The sequence below is a fragment of the Ahaetulla prasina genome, chromosome 6 (genome assembly GCF_028640845.1).
Source record: "Ahaetulla prasina isolate Xishuangbanna chromosome 6, ASM2864084v1, whole genome shotgun sequence".
NCBI classification, from domain to species: domain Eukaryota; kingdom Metazoa; phylum Chordata; class Lepidosauria; order Squamata; family Colubridae; genus Ahaetulla; species Ahaetulla prasina.
Genome location: NC_080544.1, coordinates 57,856,398 through 57,877,430, shown reverse-complemented (window position 1 = coordinate 57,877,430; position 21,033 = coordinate 57,856,398). Strand labels below are relative to the sequence as shown.

Here is a 21,033-nt window from a genome sequence, read left to right as displayed (position 1 = left end):
TACTAGGCCTAAAATAGAGCCCTGGGGTACCCCACTGTATACCTCCTTCCATGTAGGTGCAGCTTCATTGAGGACTACATGTTAAGTGCGTTGGTCAGTCAGTTATGAATTCATCTGCTGGTGATGCTGTCTAACCCACATTTTTCTATTTTATCAAGTAATAGGTTATGGTCTACTTTGTAAAATGTCTTACTGAAGTCCAAGTAAATTATATCGACAGCATTCCTCTGGTCCACTAGTTTTGCCACTTTGTCAAAGACTGCAATAATGTTCTTTCTGCGCCAACTCAGTAAGCTCAAACTGCCCAAGGAGCTGCTGATCCAATTCTACAGAGGAATTATTGAGTCTGTCATTTGCACCTCTATAACTGTCTGGTTCGGTTCTGCAACCCAACAAGAAAAACACAGACTTCAGAGGATAATTAGAACTGCAGAAAAAATAATTGCTACCAACTTGCCTTCCATTGAGGACCTGTATACTGCACGAATCAAGAAGAGGGCCGTGAAAATATTTGCAGATCACTCGCATCCTGGACATAAACTGTTTCAACTCCTACCCTCAAAACAACGCTATAGAGCACTGCACACCAGAACAACTAGACACAAGAACAGTTTTTTCCCGAAGGCCATCACTCTGCTAAACAAATAATTCCATCAACACTGTCAGACTATTTACTGAATCTGCACTACTATTAATCGTTTCATAGTTCCCAGCACCAATCTCTTTCCACTTATGACTGTATGACTATAACTTGTTGCTGGCAATCCTTATGATTTATATTGATATACTGACCATCAATTGTGTTGTAAATGTTGTACCTTGATGAACGTATCTTTTCTTTTATGTACACCGGGAGCATATGCACCAAGACAAATTCCTTGTGTGTCCAATCACACTTGGCCAATAAAAAATTCTATTCTATTCTATTCTATTCTATTCTATTCTATAAGATTAGTCTGACATGATCTGTTTTTTACAAACCCATGTATGCCAAATATATTTATCTTATATATTTATCTTTTCGGGCTGTTTTCTGTTACGTGAATAATGTACATGAGTTAAAAGCTATGAAATGTTTTATAAACTAGGGTCTAGATCAGTGGTTCCCAACCTTTTCTTGTTTGAGGCACAACCTTTTCTTGTTTGAGGCACCCTTGGAAAGCCTTTCAAAAGTTCCCGGCACCCTTATAAGGAAATAGATATTTAAAATCTCCGTAGCTCAAAAGTTCCCGGCACCCTCAAAAGATCTCACGGCACCCCTTAGTGCCGCGGCACACTGGTTGGGAACCACTGGTCTAGATGAATAATCTACCTGAACCATTTCAGCATGGGAATAGTTAAGAAAACACTGGAATATAAGAATCATCAGACAATGTAAACATGGCAATGAAAATTATTTTTCCTTCCTAGGAAAAAAAAAGAAAATTCTACCTTCATATCTATTGATTCAATCTTCTTTAAATACAAAACTCTTTCCAACATTTGCTTTTCTTTTGGACTCCGTCCTTTCATTGGATAATTCTGAACTTCACAAGAAGTATGGAAAGTCTTTGGAATGAAAAAAAATGCAAGTATAACTCATGCTGTTTCCAAATACAATGTTTAATATAGTTTGAATTTACAAAAGCTTCATGTTGTACTGTTTTTGTTGTTGTTAGTTGCAAAGTCATGTCCAACCCATCGTGACCCCATGGACAATGTTCCTCTAGGCCTTCCTGTCCTCTACCATCCTCTGGTTTCCATTTGCTGGCTTTCCATGGACTTTGCTGTTTGAAAGTCGCCAGTGAATATCGCCAATGGTGATCCCATGGCTGTGAGATGTGTCATAATTGTAAGCCGAATTATGATCACATGACCATGGGGGTGCTGCAAAGGCTGAGGAACAGCAGTAAGTCTCCTTATTTAGCACCATCATAACTTCAAACCTAAACCCAACGACTACCAGCAGTATTTTCCTAGATTTAATTAATTTAAGTATTGCTTGACTTTTAGTTACAGCAGAGTAAAAGTGAGAAAGGAAAAAAAAATACCTTAATTGAACGTCCTTTAACCAACATGGTATCCCAACACTCTTTTTTGATCATCTCACGTAAATAGCAATTGGCTAGATTTTCCATCTCTATATCCTTCCTCACCTTTATCATAAAACAGAAAACAAATGAGGATGCAAAATCCATTTGGTTTATGTGTCCTTCATGTTAACCCTGCACTCCTGTAAATCATGCAATATATAATATTAATCAAAATCTTATGTAACACAAAAATCTTAGAAAGCACCCACAGATTTAAACATTTGCCACTTGGATTATGTTGATAGAAAAAATATCAATTTGGAAACTCTGTAAATAAAGTAAAGAAAAGCTCTATTCATTAATATCAGTGACATTTAGATGTGTAAATCTTTTAAGTGTTACTTATATAATTAAGCAAAAATTGTACAATTGCGACTTGTAAGGACAATTTTCCTTTTTTAAATTCTACAGCTGAAGAAGAAAATTAAAAAATGAAGGCAGAAATAAATAAACCAGTTTCTTAGGATAACCCCATTCCAACTTCTGATTTGTTTATTTATTTGAATGGTGAAGTTATTTGATCTTTATAAATATGTAAATCTAGCCCTAACGAATAATATATACTGTATAATTCTGGTTCACTTTAAGCATTCTAGAATTTCTCTTATTTTCTATACAAACTTTTTTTTTTGTTCAGAACAAATAAAAGTAAATTGAATCCCAACAACTTCACCATACCCTTTCCACTTCTGAAGCACTGTGTATTTGCTGTTTCTCTTGTTCGTCTACATCCAGATTGAATTCCTGTTGGTCCAGTTTTTCAATTTTAGGTGCAACTGAATTTTCAAACATCATTTCTTGAATCTATTTTTGTAATGATATAGAAATTAATAGTGAGGGAAGCATATATTTGTAAAGGGATGGGGAATCTATGACTATCCTGATACACTGTAGGTTTCAAGTATAATTTACAAACATGTAGGTTTTAATAATAATAATAAATCACTAGCCATGCTAAGTTTAGTTTGTGAGTGGAAATTGGACATCATCAAAAAGAGACAAGGACTATGACTAATATGTCTCCAAATAGTTGAAAGACTGCATTTCCATATACCCTGCTGGTACTGCTTTTTCAGCAACTAGAAAAGCGCATTGTATCTAAACACAAGAATAATACAGGTCCATTTCATATCAGGAAAGAAATGGAAATTCTGAATCCATAAATATATATAATTATTTGATAGTATAAGTGCAAAGAAATCATTTGCACTGTGAATTAAAACTGACATAGTCATTGCCAAGAACAAGGGACTCTTGCATGAAGATTGCTAGTTTAGAATCATAGAACTAATCTAAACAATAAGCAATTATTTCACACAACAGCAGTTGGATTTACAAACAAATCATTTTCAGTAGCCTCAAAATAACTGTCAGTTTGAAGGACTGCAATAGTTCTTTTGCAATTATTATCTAATTCCCAATAAGTAAGAGATTAAGTATCCATCTGAAAATAAGCACATGAGGCCTAAATAAAGACATGTTGTCTATGAGAGCTAAAGGGCCCACTGTCTCTCCAAACAATATTAACACAGTTTTTTTAAAGGTGCAGTATCACCAACTTTCACAAGGTTCTGGCATTATGGTATGAGATCACAGAAAAATCTCATGAGATTTTGCAATTTTAAAAGATATCAAATTATTTGTTTTCTTGTAAAAAGGCACCAGATCATCATATCTGATTCAAGGTGCTTGAAAGGGCATTTTCTCTGCAAATGTTACTAGGTGCAAGTTAACTTTAACTGTAGTTATTAGATACGGTTTGTGTGCTGTTTTATTATCTTACATTAAGTATAAAATAAAAATGACAATGTTTAGTTAGAATACATTTCTAAATCTTATATTTTTAGAGTTATAATATTATAAAATTGAAATGGGTGGTTTAGGCCACTGAGTCCAAAACACTGTTCAGTACCGGAATCCAAAGTAAAGCACTTACAAAGCAGTTCACCCAGAGTGAACTGAGTGATTAGTTGTTGCTAATCTGCTCTCAACCTACCTTTATATACAGCTGCAGTGGTACAGATGTTTCCCAACTAAATATGAAAGATTTCAACATGCATGGAAAAGATCCCTATTATCTTTTCAGGTAAATAATTTGGCTATTTACAATTCAACCTACATCCTTATGGAATCCCATTACATGAATTCTGAGCAAGTTATTAACACTGATGATATTACCTAGTTTGGGTACTGAAGCATCTGCGAGAAAACAAGCAAGCTTAGACAGCACCAAGGACCCCTCATAAGCAAGTTATGGCTATATGGCAAAAGGAAAACAAAGAATTTTATGACTGTATAAAAACCAAAGTCAAATAAGTTGTGTATGAAAGTAAGCATGAGAAACATAAAAGTTAAGTCCTCACAGCACTTCTGGAAGCAGACTGGGGATTTTTCAATGCACACCTTTTTACGAAGCACTTTAATTCCATTTTTTAGTTCTTTTCTCTTTTCAGCAAAACGGTCAGTTTCATCCTTGATTGCCTGAAATGTCACAACAGACAGAGAAATGGAAACTGCAATTTTTGACATATAAAGGAAAACAAGGTAAACCTGCATTAAAATGTGAAAACTATATTTTATAAAAGGCTGTAGAGTTTCTCAGTCATCCAGATCATGGTTGTCCCAAAGGTGCTTTTTCAAGAGGCAACTGGACTTTCTGGTTTTTCTTTGAAGACGTTTCGCTTCTCATCCAAGAAGCTTCTTCAGCTTTGACTGGATCCTTCCATTCCCCACCATCCAGTCAGAGCTGAAGAACTTCTTGGATGAGAAGCGAAAACGTCTTTAAAGAAAAATCAGAAAGTCCAGTTGTCTCTTGAAAAAGCACCTTTGTGGCAAGAAAGGTCGTACAATAGGGCAAAACTCACCTAATCACTGTCTTGCTTAGCAACAGAAGTTTTGGGCTGAACTGTGGTTGTAAATCAAGGACTACTTGTAAGGGAAGGGATTAGATTGGGGAAAAGAGAATATTCTACAATCTGCTTTTTTTTAATTCTGACTTTTTCAACATACCATGTCTAAACTAATCACGGCATCCTATAGTAAACAAATGTTATGTAGAACTGAGCATGTGTCCTATATTGTTTGGTTTTATTCATAGTCAATTTCATAGGGCTATAAGATATCAATTTTAATCAAATCACAATAAACAAACAAAGAGACAAACAATCATAAGTCCATTTTACAACTTACTACAATATTTCAGATTTTACTATACTACAAAAGTACCTTCTCTGCTTTCTGATCATACCATGAAGTCTCCTCAGATTTTGCTTGTGTAAGTAAATAGTATTCATCTTCATCAGTCACTTCAATGCTTGCTTTTCCATGTAACTTGAATGAAAAAAGCTCATTTATAATATAGTTAAATAACATAATGTATTGTGTTTTTAGTTGAATAGATATTAAATATAGTTAAAATATAGATTATCTATCAGTTTCTTCATTTTTGCTACATATTTAATTTCAGGGTGGGAAGTACAAATTAAATTAATCTAAATGAATTACTTTACTGATCAATTATTACAGAATTAAGTATGCCATTGAATCAGGGGTGTAAGGACAGGCATCTTTATTGTTATGATATGTTATGTTATGATCTGTGATATGTGGTGAATGACCACATATCACAGATCTACATAGCTAGTTATATTACTAATGAAATGAAAAAGAAAAATAAGTTTCAACCACAAAGATTTTACAGCAAATTAAATAAATAAATAAAATAAATAAATCTAATTCTAGCTCCCATTTTTATCTTCTCAATATTTGTTCTATTGCTTATGTTTGCTATATATTTAAATAGTATAAGACCTGTGAAGAACTAGTCTCAAATGATATGCTATATGTGAGTTTTGATGTTATTGCCCATTCTTCCATAGTTTTCATAAATGAGTTTTCACTGAAAATATAGTTGTTAAGGTTGATTAGAAGTTGCGTCCCAAAGTCAACTGCTTCCTTCATTTTGCGTTCCCCAATCTTCCTAGAAGAATTAAAGAAAAAAAAAGTCGAAGAAGAAAATGTGGGTAAGATTGTTAAGCAATTCTTAATAGATGGGTCAAGTATGATTTATAAAATAATATTGTGAATCCTTAAGAAGAACTTCAAGTCCACGTTTTGTTTATCTTCACAAAGAAACTTGTTTATTTTTAAAAGAAAGCATTTATTAGTGGAAGACAAGAGTATACCAGATTCCCTAGTCTGGCAAATTTTCCAATGTTCAATAGGTTTACAGATTTTTATTGTAATATTTAATGTTTGCAGATTCCAGAAAACACTGAATATACTTTTAGTATCATAAAAGTGATTTAAACTTTCTTACTTTCCTGAAGAACTTCATCCTGTATCTATATACCTTTACAAGAAATTCAGGCAACCTAGAATATCTTATTCTCAGGGCAGATGACTTCCCTTGAATACAAATGTATCACTTTATGAATAAATGTTTTATTCATAAAACATTTCCACACAGTTTGGTCAGTAATTGTAGAATTTTCACATAGTTTGGTCAGTAATTATAGAATTACAGCCCTACTTTGCAGAGCAAATGCAAAACAAGAGTAGAGATGGTCAATTTCCCCCCTAAATGTTTTAGCATATACGGTACTATACTCAGCACATTGCTTTTTCTTCTTTTTCATCCTTCTAGTAATATGAATATCTATAGAAGCAGACATTCTCAGCCAAATTTTGCTTGTTTCTTCTGACAGCATCCCACATCTTATGTATTTTAAATAAACGCATAATTATTTTTACAGAAAACTATGAGATAGTATTTGGTTTTAATCAAATTAAAACATCTCTCAAATGGGTTGGGGGCTAAATAATTATAATCAGTTGGTCTAATACAAAGCAAAATATATAAAGGCAAATAGCCATGTTTTTGAAAAGCAGCAGTCTGCTGAAAATCTGAATATTTTATATCCCCCTTTTATTCATCAATATGTACATACTTCCATTTTAGACAAACAAGAGCTCCATCTTGGGTTCCGGTGACAAGTATATTTTGGCTATCCAATGAGAATGCCAATGATTTAATTCCTCGTCCATTATATGAATGGCAGTATTCACAAGTCAGAACATCCTTAAAGAAAGATATTTAAGAAAAAAAATACTGTTTTATCTGCTGGCTAAGGAAAGACTGGAAAGAGGTAATGAAAACTTTTGCAGGCTGCATATAGTTTAACTATGTGAGAAGACTAAAAATGATTTGGTAGCATTGGCTACCAAAGTATATCTCAAATATGTGATTTATATTTATTTACTAATTCTAATAAATATATATCAAATATAGTCAGATTTCAAAAAAAGAAAATCTCATGATTTACAGATACAGTTCACTACTGAGAGACAGAGATAAGCTGGTGATAGATGGAAGTTTGAACTGTATAACTCTTAATCTTTTGATCCTATCCTATAACAAGAAAACATAGCCTTCCTTCTTTCCTTTCCCTTCTATGGTCAGAAACAAATGGGAAAGGCATTTGTTCAGACACTGTACTGTGTTCTCAAGCCATTGAAGTATAAATTAATGTCCTCACTTTGGATTGGCACCAGAAAATTTGTATGATTTTGTATTGCCCTGTTACTGTCAGTCTGCTTGATATTATTTTGTATTAAAATTTCTGAAGCATATTCAGGGTCAATCCTCCACGGCAATAATTTAACTGTGAAGTCATCTGAGCATGTATTACTGTATTGAAGCTATTTTAAAAGTAACATGTGTGGTGTCACCCTCAAGTAGTAAAAAGTGCTTTGTATCACTGAAGCCAGTAGAGCCTGTAATATCAGAAGTGGCTCCAAAAGCAACATCAAACTGTGAACTAGTCTTTTGGGAAGACTATAGCAACATCCAGAATAGACTGAGCAGCAACCACCATATACTATCCATCTTGTCTACTAACAGCAAACCTTCCTTGTCTATATTAAGATTTAATTTATTAGCTCTCATCCAATCCATTAATATAGATAGGACTAACTGATCAATTCCTCTGATTTACCTTGATCTGGTGAAAAAAAGAGATAGAACTGGGGAGAATCAGCATATGGACATATTAGATTTCCAAAATGATATCACTAAGCGGTTTCATGTAGAATCACATAGGGGATAAAACTGGAATTTGCAGAACCCACAACATGAATGCCATAAAAATCCTGTAGAATTTCCTCACTTTTACTTTTTCTGGAGATGGAAAGCTAGATAATCAGCAAAAACACTATTCTACCCACGTTTAGCTTTGACAAACTTTCAAGCAGGATCACATGCTTGATGAATTGAAAACTGCTAAGTGGAATCAACAGGGTGCATTCTTCCTCTTCTCACTTGGCAAAACTAATCCAACAAATTTATTATGGCAATTCAATGCAAAATCCAAGTTTAAATTCCATTTCATCCAGAATGTCCATTTAATCCAAGAATATATGGATATGATCACCATCATATGCTGAAGCACCTTGCACAGAACAGAATATAAAAAAATAATAAACCCAGTCCCTTTGGTTGTTCTAACTGCAAACCAAAACATCCAGGAAAAAAACTCACTCATTCCTTCTGCTAACTTCCAATTTCTATAGTAGTTCAATTGCATGTTTCAGTCACAGGTAAAATGAAACCATCAGTGTACATTTACTTACCAGTAATACTGTTTGTAAATATGTACCTTAAACACCAAAGAAATTCATTTGATGACTCGAACACAGATTAAATCAAAACAATATTGTGACAATTACCAGAGTTGAGGCATTATGGATAAACAATAGCCCACTCTCTGCAGCTGAAGCTAGCCATTTGTCATGAGGTGATAAACACAGGAATGCTTTTCCAAACTGTTTGCTTGGTATCTTCTTCTCTGAAATGATTGGTTGGTCTTTTGATGTCACCTGTAAAGCAAAACAGCAATGCCATATAACTGATGTGGTCATAGAAATATCAAAGATAGCTCCTGTCAAATTAAGAAATATAATACAATATAACCAAACACACAGCAGGATATTATTTTGCCTCCTTGTAAATACCAGGTTATAACATTATGTAGAGTGCTGTCAGCTGCTCTGTTGATATAATGCTCCCATTTCCTTTTGATAAACTTGGAATAGAATAGAGCTGGAAGAGACCTTGGAGGTCTTCTAGTCCAGCCCCCTGCTCAAGCAGGCGAACCTACACTGTTTCAGTTAAGTGACTGTCTAGTCCAGTGATGGCTAACCTTTTCAGCGCCAAGTGCCGAAAGCACTGGCTCGCCCATAATGCAATGCGTGCGTGCCCCCCTGTGCCCCACTCTCCCAAACTTGTGCGTGCACGTGACCCCCACATGTGCGCCACGCCCCCAGTGCATGCATGTGTGACCCCCTGGGTGCACCCCCCTGCACATGCACACACACCCCTTTCATTGCGCCCCACCCCCTATGCATGTACGTGCATCTCCTGCATGCACCCCGCCCCTCACACATGCATGGCAGAGACCCGAAAACCAACTGGCCAGTGGGAGGTGCATGCGCATGTGTGGTGGAGCTGAGCTGAGACGACAGCTTGCATACCCATAGAGAGGGCTCTGCATGCCACCTGTGGCACGCATGCCATAGGTTTGCCATCACAGGTCTAGTCTCTTCTTAAAAACCTCCAGTGATAGACTGCCCATGATTTCTGAAGGCAAGCTGTTCCACTGGTTAATGGTTCTCACCGTTAGAAAGTTTCTCCTCTTTCTTCTTTCATATCTCACTTGAAATTCCATCTCCCCAAAAAATATTCTTTAGTTCCTCACAGACCCAGCTTTTCTGGCCTGATACTAGTTCAATTCTTGTTCAACTTTACCCTATTTAATATTTCTCTCGGTTTTTATTAACTACCGGTACATATTCAGCCTTCTATTTCATATACAGCTCAGAGCTACATAAAGAAGTGGCAATAATCCTGGTCTGATAAACTGCTTTATAATTCAAATAGATCTTTTCTCCTTAAATGCCATCTACAAGCATAGCAGTTTCTCAATGCACCCTTCAGCTGCACAAAACGAACATTCCCAGAATCTCTCCATTTTTAAAGGACAAAGTTGGGAAAATAGAATTAAAGTCTAATCTATATAGGAGCATTTTAAGATCCAAATATCCAATCTGGAGCAAAACAAGAGTTTTAATAATATTGTAAATAAATACAATGTACTGAATACATTTAATTCTTTTCAGAAAATAAACAACCGACGGAAAAAATTAGATGATACGCTTAATGTGTGGTGGATTAGTAGAACATACTTTTTCAGTAAGATGATATCTACAGATATAGGAAGCCAGGCTAGTATAGGCAAGTACTGTTTCATCCTTCCGCTTGACCAGAGAAAGTAGTGGGAACTCTAATTCATACATATGTTTCTGAATGATACTGTCTTTCAGCAGCCCTCTTTCTGTGATACACATTTCATTGTCTGTAGATTTAAAAAAGATAAAAAGGAGAAATATTTGTGTATAATATTTTTCTCTTAGAGAATATTAGTTAAGAAAAAAATTGCCAGATTTAATTGGGTCTCCCAAAGTGTGTATTTATCTCTGGATTATTTATATTTAGCTTTTGTAATTGGCCTTTTGAATGCAACAGTATAAAAAAAATTACAGAAGTATATATTGAGGGTTTCAAAGTCAAATTTTCACAAGACTCTTTCATTAGTTGGGGGGGGGGCACAATACTTGTGAATAGATACATGTCATACATAGATACATATGAAGCATATTCCAATATTAAATGCACATTTATTAATTTAAAAAAATCTGACAAAGTGATTGCGAATCACAGTTGCAAAACAGAGCTATTTCACCTTGACATGAAGTTGATAGTGCTTTTATTACCAGAATATTAATATTTCATCAAATATTATTAATGGGCTGATACACATTTCAAATCATTATCAGTAGAGAGATATCTAGGAAAACAGCCAGTCTGGTATAATGATTAAGGCATCAAGATAGAAACTGGGAGACCATGAGTTCTAATCATATGTTATACATAAAGCTAAGCCAGTCGCTCTCTCTCAGCCCTAAGAAGTAGGTAATGGAAAACCACTTCTAAAAATCTTTCCAAGAAAATTGCAGGAACTATTACTTGGAATCGATACTAGTTCGAAGGCTAAATTCATCAGTCGCTCAAGGAAACTCATCCCACCAAGAGCTGCCAAAATCCTGCCTCTTTTTCTTATTTGCTAAGCAGAGCAAGTGTCTTTTTCTCGTTTACTTTCTCGTCTCTTCTTTCTCCTTGCTGGAAAATCCCTTGATCGTTCTTTAGCTTCCTTGCTTACATGCATACAGTCATTCTACTCCTTGCCTGGAAGAGAGAGACTCTTGCAGTGGGGAGCCAGACTTTCCCCCTCCTCCTTGGCTGCTTTTCCTTCCCTTTATCAGGCAGCTCCAGCTCTGTGGCCTATTGGCCGGTCTTCAAAAAGTGGTTTTGAACTTCTGAAAATATTTTGTATGATAACTTCTTTGTTTGTTTATATTTCATACTTCTAAACCACCCATCTCCCTCAAAGAGGGGCTGGTATACAATATAATATAATTGATCAATAAAACAATATATAAAAACTTAACATTAACATTAAGTTAGCATTTTTTAAAAAAATATAGAACAATGACATTATAAACATAAACATAAACATTAAGGACATAAGGACCTATTCATACTTTGAAGTTAGCATATATTATTTTCAAATGGTGACTGCACTTTGAAATAACAGAACTCAGCACTAGATTGGTTCTTACCTGAAATAATACTTAGAGGAAGTGTAAATATCTCCACTCTTCCCCTTTTGAACTCCGTTGGAGAAAGAAGTGCAATCACTTCAGTAAACTCATTTTCCTCATTATGCTGTAAAGTTATGTCCACAATCTCACCAGACAACACTACAGTGAAAAGAAGTCAACATTCAAACCACATGTAACATCAAAGTAAATTATCACCTTTTTTTTTGGCTTACAATAATTTAGTAGTCCTTGGAAAGACAAATTACCGTATATACTCGAGTATAAGCCGAGTTTTTCAGCACGTTTTTTGTGCTGAAAAACATCCCCTCGGCTTATACTCGAGTATATACGGCTTATACTCGAGTTGTTTTTTTTTCCGTTTTTTTCACATTATACCGGCCGGCGCGAACTTGGCGGGCTTTTGCTTTAGCGCGGGGAAGCCCTGCCGGTGCAGTGAGAGGGCGGGGCGGGGGAGCCGCCAGCCTTCTCGGCCGAGGGAGGGAGGGTTTCGCCGACCGGTAGGTGCCTCATTTCCCACCCTCGGCTTATACTCGAGTCCCCAGTTTACCCCAGTTTTTGGGGTAAAATTGGGGACCTCGGCTTATACTCGGATCGGCTTATATTCGAGTATATACGGTATATTCTGTCTTACTTTATCACTGAGTACTAAATGGTGAATAGGGGACTTATGCAGTTTCCTATATAGCCAATAAATAGGCCCAAAACTTATTCATTTCCAAGAAAATAATATGTGTATAACCATGATGGCAAACCTATGGCACGTGTGCCAGAGGTGGCATGCAGCGCCATCTCTGTGGGCATGCGAGCCATTGCCCCAGTTTAGTTCTGCCATGCATGCGCACACGCCTCCCACCAGGCGCTGCTCTTTGGGTCTCTGCTGCGCATGCGCTGTGGAAAGGGCGCATGCAGGGAGCTGTATGCACATGCGTGGGGGGCAGGGCGCACATGGGAAGCCGTGCGTGCATGCACAGTGGGCATGTGCGGGGGCGCATGCTGGGGATGCATACATGTGCGGGCGCAGGGTGCATGCAGGGGGGGCTGCGCACACGTGTGGGGGCTGTGCACACATGTGTGGGGGCAGAGTGCATGCAGGGGGGCCACACACGCATTGCATTTTGGGGGTTCAGGCAGACGTGCGCAAATGCGCATGCACATTTTGGCCACTCAGTCCGAAAAAGGTTAGCCATCATTATCTTATAACATCTGGACCACCAATAGTTCTTGAATACTGTCAGTGTGGTTTCACACCTGCTAATCCTTTTGACTTTTCAGCATCCCATCATGATGGAAAGATAACATGGAAAAAGTAATCCCAGCCCATATTACCCACAAAGGCTACCCTGCCACCAGCTTTTTAGATAGGTTGCCTGGATAGTAACTGTAATATGAAATGTATTACAGATATTTTGTAATCTTGAGTCACTGCATATACTTTTACTAAGCATTATACTGAAAGTTTTTAGAAATTCTTTATATAAATATGCAAGTAGTGAGTGCATTAGGCAACTATAATTCACAATTTCAGTGGTAATGAAAAAGTAATGAAAAAGTAACTTTGTGACCTATGCCCACATTTATGACCTTCACTGAGTAATGTTGGTTTGCACTGTCCTGAGCCTGATCCATCTTTTTTCTTGGTCCCACTCCTCCCGAGCTGTATATATGCTTACTCTCTTGTAATCCTTTCCTCTCCAATGAATGTAAATACAAACACTAATCCTCTTCTTACTATATTGATCAAAAATGATCAAATTATATGCTTATCCTTTTAAAATGTTTCTCATTTATAAAAATCTACTTTCTTGCTTACAGTGGATATTCTTTGTTGCACCTATTCATGTTATTGCACCTATTCATATCATAATACTGACATTTCTCTACTTTTTTTAAAGCAAATGTTCAGGGTTTTACCAAAAACCTACAGACTCAATAGACAGTTATAAAAAGAAATATTATGAAGTTCACATAATATTCTCATTGATTTAAGAAAACTGATCATTCTGAAATAAAATATTTGGGTTTTGACATCTAACATTTATTCTATGAAAATTAGTGTCCATAGCTGGCATATGCATAGAAGAAATAAGACATCCATAAGTTTCTGTATATTACCTACATATCCCAGTACTTTAAACAATGTTGATGGGAGAGCATTTAAAATAAAAACATTTCCATCTGTAGAAGCTGCTATGAGAAATTGACCAGTTTGTTCATACCTTAAGTGGGGGGAAAAAGAGCAAATAAGATGATGGCAATTGATCAGCAACCAGGATAATGGCATTCTAGTTATTTGAAAGGAATTATAGTATATATATTTTGAACTTGCCCAAGAACAGACTTTAGAAAAAAAAACAATTTAGCATTAGTAAGCAAGTGCACCAGCCTAATCCAACATGATGTCTTTCAGGTATACTGCAATAGACAATGCTACAAATCGTTTTTCTAATAGATATGTCTGATAGGTTCTAATAGGAGACTCTAATATCCTGGTATCAACTGGGAGCCAAAGTTTACAACAAGTGGGAGTTCCAGCCATCACAACACTTCTGTGGTCATGTGATTATGATTTGGGTGTTTGGCAATTAGCTCTCACTTTTGATGGCTGCAGCATTCCATGATCATGTGATTGCCACTTGAACCTTCCCTTCTTCCCATAAGCAAAGCCAATGGGGAAGGCAGCAGTCAAGATTGCAAATTATTAGATTGAGTTGCTCCTATTTTTTTTTCAAAGAACCTTGCTATGGAGTACGAGATCTCAGTGATCTCTTATTCTGTAGCATCCCTCTGCCTACCTGTACTCCATAGCAAATGCCTACCTATACAGCACTCTGATTCACATGTGGTTCCTGCCAGCCCAGCCATTCTACCATCAGCCTGTTAGGGCTACATACAGCCAGCCAGGTACCCACATAGCTGCCATTGGCCTGTTCACACTCTTTAGCATCTACTTGTGATAGCCATTAACCTATGGCCCCCTATGATCCATCACCCTTATGCAACCCCACATTCACCTGCTTCCTGCTTAATGAACCTAATAATCCTGGGGCAGTTATAACAGCAACTGAGGTTGTTAGGATTTCCATCAGAAAGCAATGCGGTCATGTGACATTGTATTTTATGATTGTTTCACTTTGCAGTAGCAATCCTAGTCCCTATTGCAGTTGTAATCTAAAATAATCTATAGCATCTGGAAAAGGGAATGAAGGAGAATAAAAAGAACCATAAGGATATCAGGAAAGGGGCAAATCAGAAAGGGAGAGCAGAATTAGAATGAATAAGATCAAACGAATCTGATGGGAGCGATTAAAAAATGGAGAGGGAAGCCTATATGATTTTCCCAACCCACCCATCTTTGTAAATGGAGTTCTGTGTATTACTATACATTCTTTTCTCTACCTCAGTAACCATCTAGATGAGAGACAGATTAAAAAGGGGATATCAGAGGGTGATGGAGTTTGTATTCTGTAGACAACTGTTCTTTGGAACTCCACCTCAGTTTTGTAATCACATCCTTAGGTAAATTATATATTTCTAAACTTTCAATCGCTTCTTTCTTGTAAGATGGATGAGTGATAACTGGCCATATTCATCCCTATGGCCATTTTGTAAATAGATGTTTGAATATATTACAATAGTAACATTTTATTATGATGCAGCACAACACACATTCAAAATGGTAAAGATATCACATGCCTGAAAATATTGAGAATCTTGCACGTAGTCTGGATCAGACCACCTTCTTTGCTATGCCCATTTTACATACTTACCGCAAAAACTGGACAGACATGTTCTCAGAAAGAAGAACTCGATGAATTACTCTAGGAGTTTCAACATTAGTAAGATCTACAAAAAAGACACGGCCTGTTGGAGTTCCTACTGCAGCACTGTGAGAGGAGAGGCTACAAGCCATCGCAGTAACCTTGGAAATGAACAAATGATAATGAATTTTTTCATGTGGATCCTTTGGGAAGAGATATTTTATTTTCTCTTTCATGGACTTTTATTAGATCGGCCTCAGTTTAGAGCAGAAGTGGGCAATTAATTTTCCCATGGGGCTACATGAGAAACTGGGACTATTGTGGAAGGGCCACTGGAGGATGCACAGGGACAGCCGAAGGGCCGGATATGGCCTGCGGACCATAAAATGCTCAGGTCTATATAGAGAAAGTCTGTTACCAAACCCAACCCAACCCAACCCAATCTGTTTTGATGGTGCAAAAACCCATTTCATACAAAATAATAATCTATACATAGTTTAGATTCTCAGCGCAAATGAGTCAAAACAATTTGCTATTTATTAATGTGAACAATTAAACAACTGAAACAATGTAATGTTTTCTGTAGGAATAAGACACTGTTTTAAAAAATTATTTCACAGATTTAAAAAGGAAAAATAATATTTGGGGTATTTTAATATATATTTTACTTTAGCTCTACATTTGGTTAATTATATTGATGGCAATATTAATATATGGTAGTAAGTCAGATCCAATACATTAAAACTCAAAATCCATTTGTACGTACCACTGTATGTAAACACAGTGTGCTGATAAAAGCACCATTATCCAGCTGCCAAACTTGTATCTCTCCTGATTTTGCTACAGACTATTGTAAAGAGGAATAAAAATGTGAGAAAACTAGGAAACAAAAGAAAGTTTCTATTATTTATGTATAATTTTTATTAATTTATTTTGAAAAGATTTCCTAGTCCCTTGTTATTATATTTATTTTATTTTTATTATAAAATTGTAAAATTTATTGGCTGCCCATTTTACCACTGGGTAATTTTAGGCGGCTTACAATAAATAGTAAAAACACAACACCTCCCTTCCACACATACACATCTAGTTCATATGGGTCAAATCAAAGAAATGCATCAACATAATTAAAGAAAAGATAAACATGGAACAGATATACAATGTCTTAAATATAACATACAGCATAGAAGCAGATTATTTTATACCCTAGTATTTAATATCAAGTCAGTAGGTGATCTGGTACATGTGTTGGGCAATTAGTGTGTTTTATTTACATTGTACAGAATTATTTCACTAGTAAGTGAAATAATTCTGTACAATGTAAATAAGTGAAATAATTCACACTATCCATCAATCAGTGTGCTTTATATTATCTCCTCACAGTATACCCATTAAGAAAAATCTACCAAGCTGACCTCAAATACTGCATCATCCTGATATCTATCCTTCACCCATTTTCTCTGGTAAGCAAGGCCAAACTTTTCAGCCACTAATTAAGGGGGTAAGGGGCAAAAAGAACAAAAGGTGTTGCTCGGATGTTTTTTCTTATAAATTTTTTTTATGTTTTTAATATTTTTTTTTAACTCACTAATTAAATCTCATCTTTTGAATTCTCACTTTAACCCTCATTTCAGTATAAAACTTAAGCAACAGAAAAAATGTTAATTAAGAAAACTGGTTTTTTTTACTTAGTATAAAATGACTGAAAAGGGCAAAAATTACCTCTTTAACTTCTCGTAAGAATTCCTTCAGAAGGGTCATATTGTACTTTCCTACTTTTGTAGTGTGTTTCCTCACATATTGCATGCACTTGAGCAAGTTTATCAATTTTTGTATATTTGTTTGTTTTCCTTTCTTTTCTAAAGGATTTTTTTCTTTTATCTTGATACTAGCTGATGGCTTTATAAGCTTCAAATTCCTTTGCTATTCTATTTTAATATACAATATTATGGATATTATTTTCCTTCTACAGTACAACAGCTGAACTGAAAAAAACTAGCTTGCATCTGTTCATAATCCGTTTGCGCTGAAAAAACAAGGCACTGATCTGTTTGCTTAGAACCATAACGTGCCTCATTTAAATGAGCAGATTGTTTGAGAAAATGAGTAGAATAAAAAAATTAAGCAATTAATACAGACATATGATTTCAAGCCTCATTTAGAAATTGTCAAAGTGGGAGTATTCATCAAATAATATTGCAAAATGACACTAAAAATTCTGAATTTTTTTTCTTTTCTGCCATTTAATACAAATGAAATTTTCTTACCATGCAGTGTTTGTTGCCTGGAACAATAAAATCAGCTGCTAAGAACTGGTTCATACTTGCATCCAGTAATGCAATAACATCTTCATTTGAATTTGGATTAAAGATATAAAGTGATCCCTGTTAATTAGAAATGATCCATGACGGAGAGATCAGAGAAAGCATTCATACATATTCTTAATTAGTTTAGGAAAATATACATATTTCATTTTGCCAATTGTGACTGAACTCAGGGTGAAGGCGTACATCATATGATATTAATTTTCTGACATATACCTGTCTAAAAACTGTTGCTACTTCCTTTTGGCAACATCTTTCTGTAAAATTATGAAATACTAAGTTCTTGAGAATGTCTTTAGAAACTTTCTCTGAATAGCTCATTATGTGAAAAATGGTTATTATTAATGGAAGCAATTGCTTCAATACAATCACTTTCACTGAATGTCCCACAAAAGTGTCATCTGAACCCAAATTTTAATGCTTTGCATTAATAGAATAGAATTCTTTATTGACCAAGTGTGATTGGACACACAAGGAATTTGTCTTGGTGCATACGCTTTCAGTGTACATAAAAGAAAAGATACATTCGTCAAGAATCATAAGGTACAACAACAACACTTAATGATAGTCCTAAGGAAATCCAATAGAATGAAAAAAAATTATTCTATTGCTTAAAATACTTTCAAAATAGGTCCAAAATGATCAAAAGAAGTCTTATGAGACAAACCTATTCTGAGCTTGATTTTTTGAGCATCATGCAAGTGTGAATCGTCTCAGAGTGACCAGGAAAATCTACACTCTCATGTGTACCTTTATATTTAACATTAGAATGGTCTAAAAATATTGAAAAGTACAGGTCCATCAGGTCTAATCATGAGTGGATATCAGAAGTAGAATGCCCAAGCAGTTGTTTCACTGGGAAATTTGGAAGGGTTTTCAACTTTTTAAGTATTAATATTGTTTCACATAGAACAGGGGTGTCAAAGTCGCGGCCCACAGGCCAGATGTGTCACACGCTGGCCATGGCCACCCCCAGTTTAGGGAAGGGGGAAAAGTCGCAATACATCACGTGACAACATGACACCATGAGTTTGACACTCCTGACATAGAATTTCACTACTTGTGAAATGTTTAATCTGAAACAGACAAAACAATAATGTTAAGAGTAAAATAAGTCCATGAGAACTATTCTTTCAGACCTTAATTTTACTAGAACTTCATTCCACTAGTAACAAATCAGCCTGATCTCGGGTTATTTGCTTCTGATCTGAACAGATCAATCCCTCATTTGATAGCACTCACTTGTATTCACTAAAAGAATCACCACATTAAATTACGTCAGGCTTGATTTTGTTGTATGAAAAAATTCTAATAAATACATATTTAACTGGGAATCTCATATAACAAGATGTTTGCCTGGCCCAAAGTACCTTTTCCGTTTCTACTAGCAGGTAAATGTAATCAGGGGAGAAGAAAAGAGTGGTTATTGGCTCTTCAATTTCAAAGCAATCTTCTGCTTGAAAGCTTGTGCCCTTGATTTTGTAAAGGCGAACAAAACCATCCTACGGGAAAAAACACATACATACATACACCGTAAACCGCACAATTCATACCAAATTTCCCAACCCACACCACCCCAAAAAATCCTAGGCACAGCATTGTGTTATTTGAAAATTATTTTGTATGAATATTAGAGAATATTGGAAATCCGTAAGTGAATCTCTCATCTCTCTTTTACTTTCAAAAGTGTATGGATGAAAAGGAACATGTGGAATTAAATTATTATTGTGCAAAAGGTTATGCGATTTAAAGTTTTCCTTCATTTCTTGATTTAAATTATTCCTCCCAACACCCAAGATTAGAAAATTTATATAGGTGAACATTAATTTAGGGGTAATTTATACAGGAAACATCTCTTAAAGTAGTAATTGATATTTGCGTTACACAACTATTATACATTCAGTACAATTGATTTCTCACCCTATACCTATTTTGTAAAAAAGCAAAATTCATTAGCTATCCAAATATATTTTATTTATTTTTATTTATTTTATTTATTTAGATTTTTATATCGCCCTTCTCCCGAAGGACTCAGGGCGGTGTACAGCCAAATTATAAAAAACAACACAATGTACAATTAAAATAAAAACTTAAAACAAGCATAATCCGTAAATGGCCGAAATTTAAAACGATCAAATTTAAAACCCTTAAAATTCATAAATAATAACCCCGATTAAAATTATTTAGGATTAAAAATTTAAGCCAGTCCCGCTTGAATAAACAAATGCATTTTCAGCTCACGGCAAAAGGTCCGAAGGTCGGATAATTGGCGCAAACCAGGGGGAAGTTCGTTCCAAAGGGTAGGAGCTCCTACAGAGAAGGCCCTTCCCCTGGGGGCCGCCAGCCAGCATTGCTTGGCGGACGGCACTCTGAGAAGACCCTCTCTGTGTGAGCGTACAGGTCGGTGGGAGGCATAAGGTAACAGCAGGCGGTCCCGTAAGTACCCGGGCCCTAAGCCATATATGCAGTATATATTTAGATATCCCATTGCAATTATAAGTACACATTGCAATTATAAGTACACATAACATTGCTACATTTTATAGAAACAGTCATATTACTTCATTTTCATTTGTTGCTCATTTTAATATCTAGAAACTGGCTATAACCCTTGTTGTAAACATAACCCCATTCCCTATTTTTAGTGGCTTATTACATCACAATTTATTACACCACAATTTATCTCACATTCATTCATGGAACTTTCATAGTTGTTAAAATGCTCTTCGGAATTAATATATATGATAAGCTTGTCTACATTTGGTTACTTTTTACACAGAACTTCATTCTCTTTATATAAGGTTGCTCTGCTTTTATGTGACTACCGTCTAAAATTCAGTATCCTGATCATTTCTTTTTTCATTACAAACTTTTAGGAGTTTCAAAAAGCAATGAAGCCTGAGTTAACTAGTTGATGTGCAGAAAACACCTGTTGCAATGTGTGAGTAATGCCTGCAACCCGGGATGGGTTTCAAAACCTGTCGCTATCAGTTTGCTTGTGGGTGTGTGCACGCTTGTGTGCGTGCACAACACTTCTGCGCATGCGCAGAAACGTCTTGGTGGGTAGGCGGAGCCTCCCACTGCTGCTACTGGTTCGCCCACTTCGGGGCGAACCAGTAGCAACCCACCAAGAAGAAGTGT

At 35.8% G+C, this 21,033-nt stretch overlaps 1 protein-coding gene across 6 annotated transcripts in view; it reads right to left on the bottom strand.

Moving 5' to 3' along the window:
• CFAP43 (cilia and flagella associated protein 43) overlaps positions 1-21,033 on the bottom strand; it is a 62,304-nt gene that overhangs the window by 23,155 nt on the left and 18,116 nt on the right. For all 6 annotated transcript variants that reach the window (XM_058187626.1, XM_058187625.1, XM_058187624.1 and 3 more), the window contains 15 exons: positions 19,263-19,394; positions 17,836-17,952; positions 16,335-16,415; positions 15,578-15,729; positions 13,923-14,026; positions 11,808-11,948; positions 10,314-10,483; positions 8,799-8,948; positions 7,022-7,152; positions 5,883-6,051; positions 5,298-5,402; positions 4,476-4,553; positions 2,751-2,876; positions 2,031-2,135; positions 1,432-1,548 (listed from right to left, as the gene is read on the bottom strand). In XM_058187626.1, coding sequence (XP_058043609.1) covers positions 1,432-1,548; positions 2,031-2,135; positions 2,751-2,876; positions 4,476-4,553; positions 5,298-5,402; positions 5,883-6,051; positions 7,022-7,152; positions 8,799-8,948; positions 10,314-10,483; positions 11,808-11,948; positions 13,923-14,026; positions 15,578-15,729; positions 16,335-16,415; positions 17,836-17,952; positions 19,263-19,394 — 1,878 coding nt within the window. The remainder of the gene's footprint in view (positions 1-1,431; positions 1,549-2,030; positions 2,136-2,750; positions 2,877-4,475; positions 4,554-5,297; positions 5,403-5,882; positions 6,052-7,021; positions 7,153-8,798; positions 8,949-10,313; positions 10,484-11,807; positions 11,949-13,922; positions 14,027-15,577; positions 15,730-16,334; positions 16,416-17,835; positions 17,953-19,262; positions 19,395-21,033) is intronic.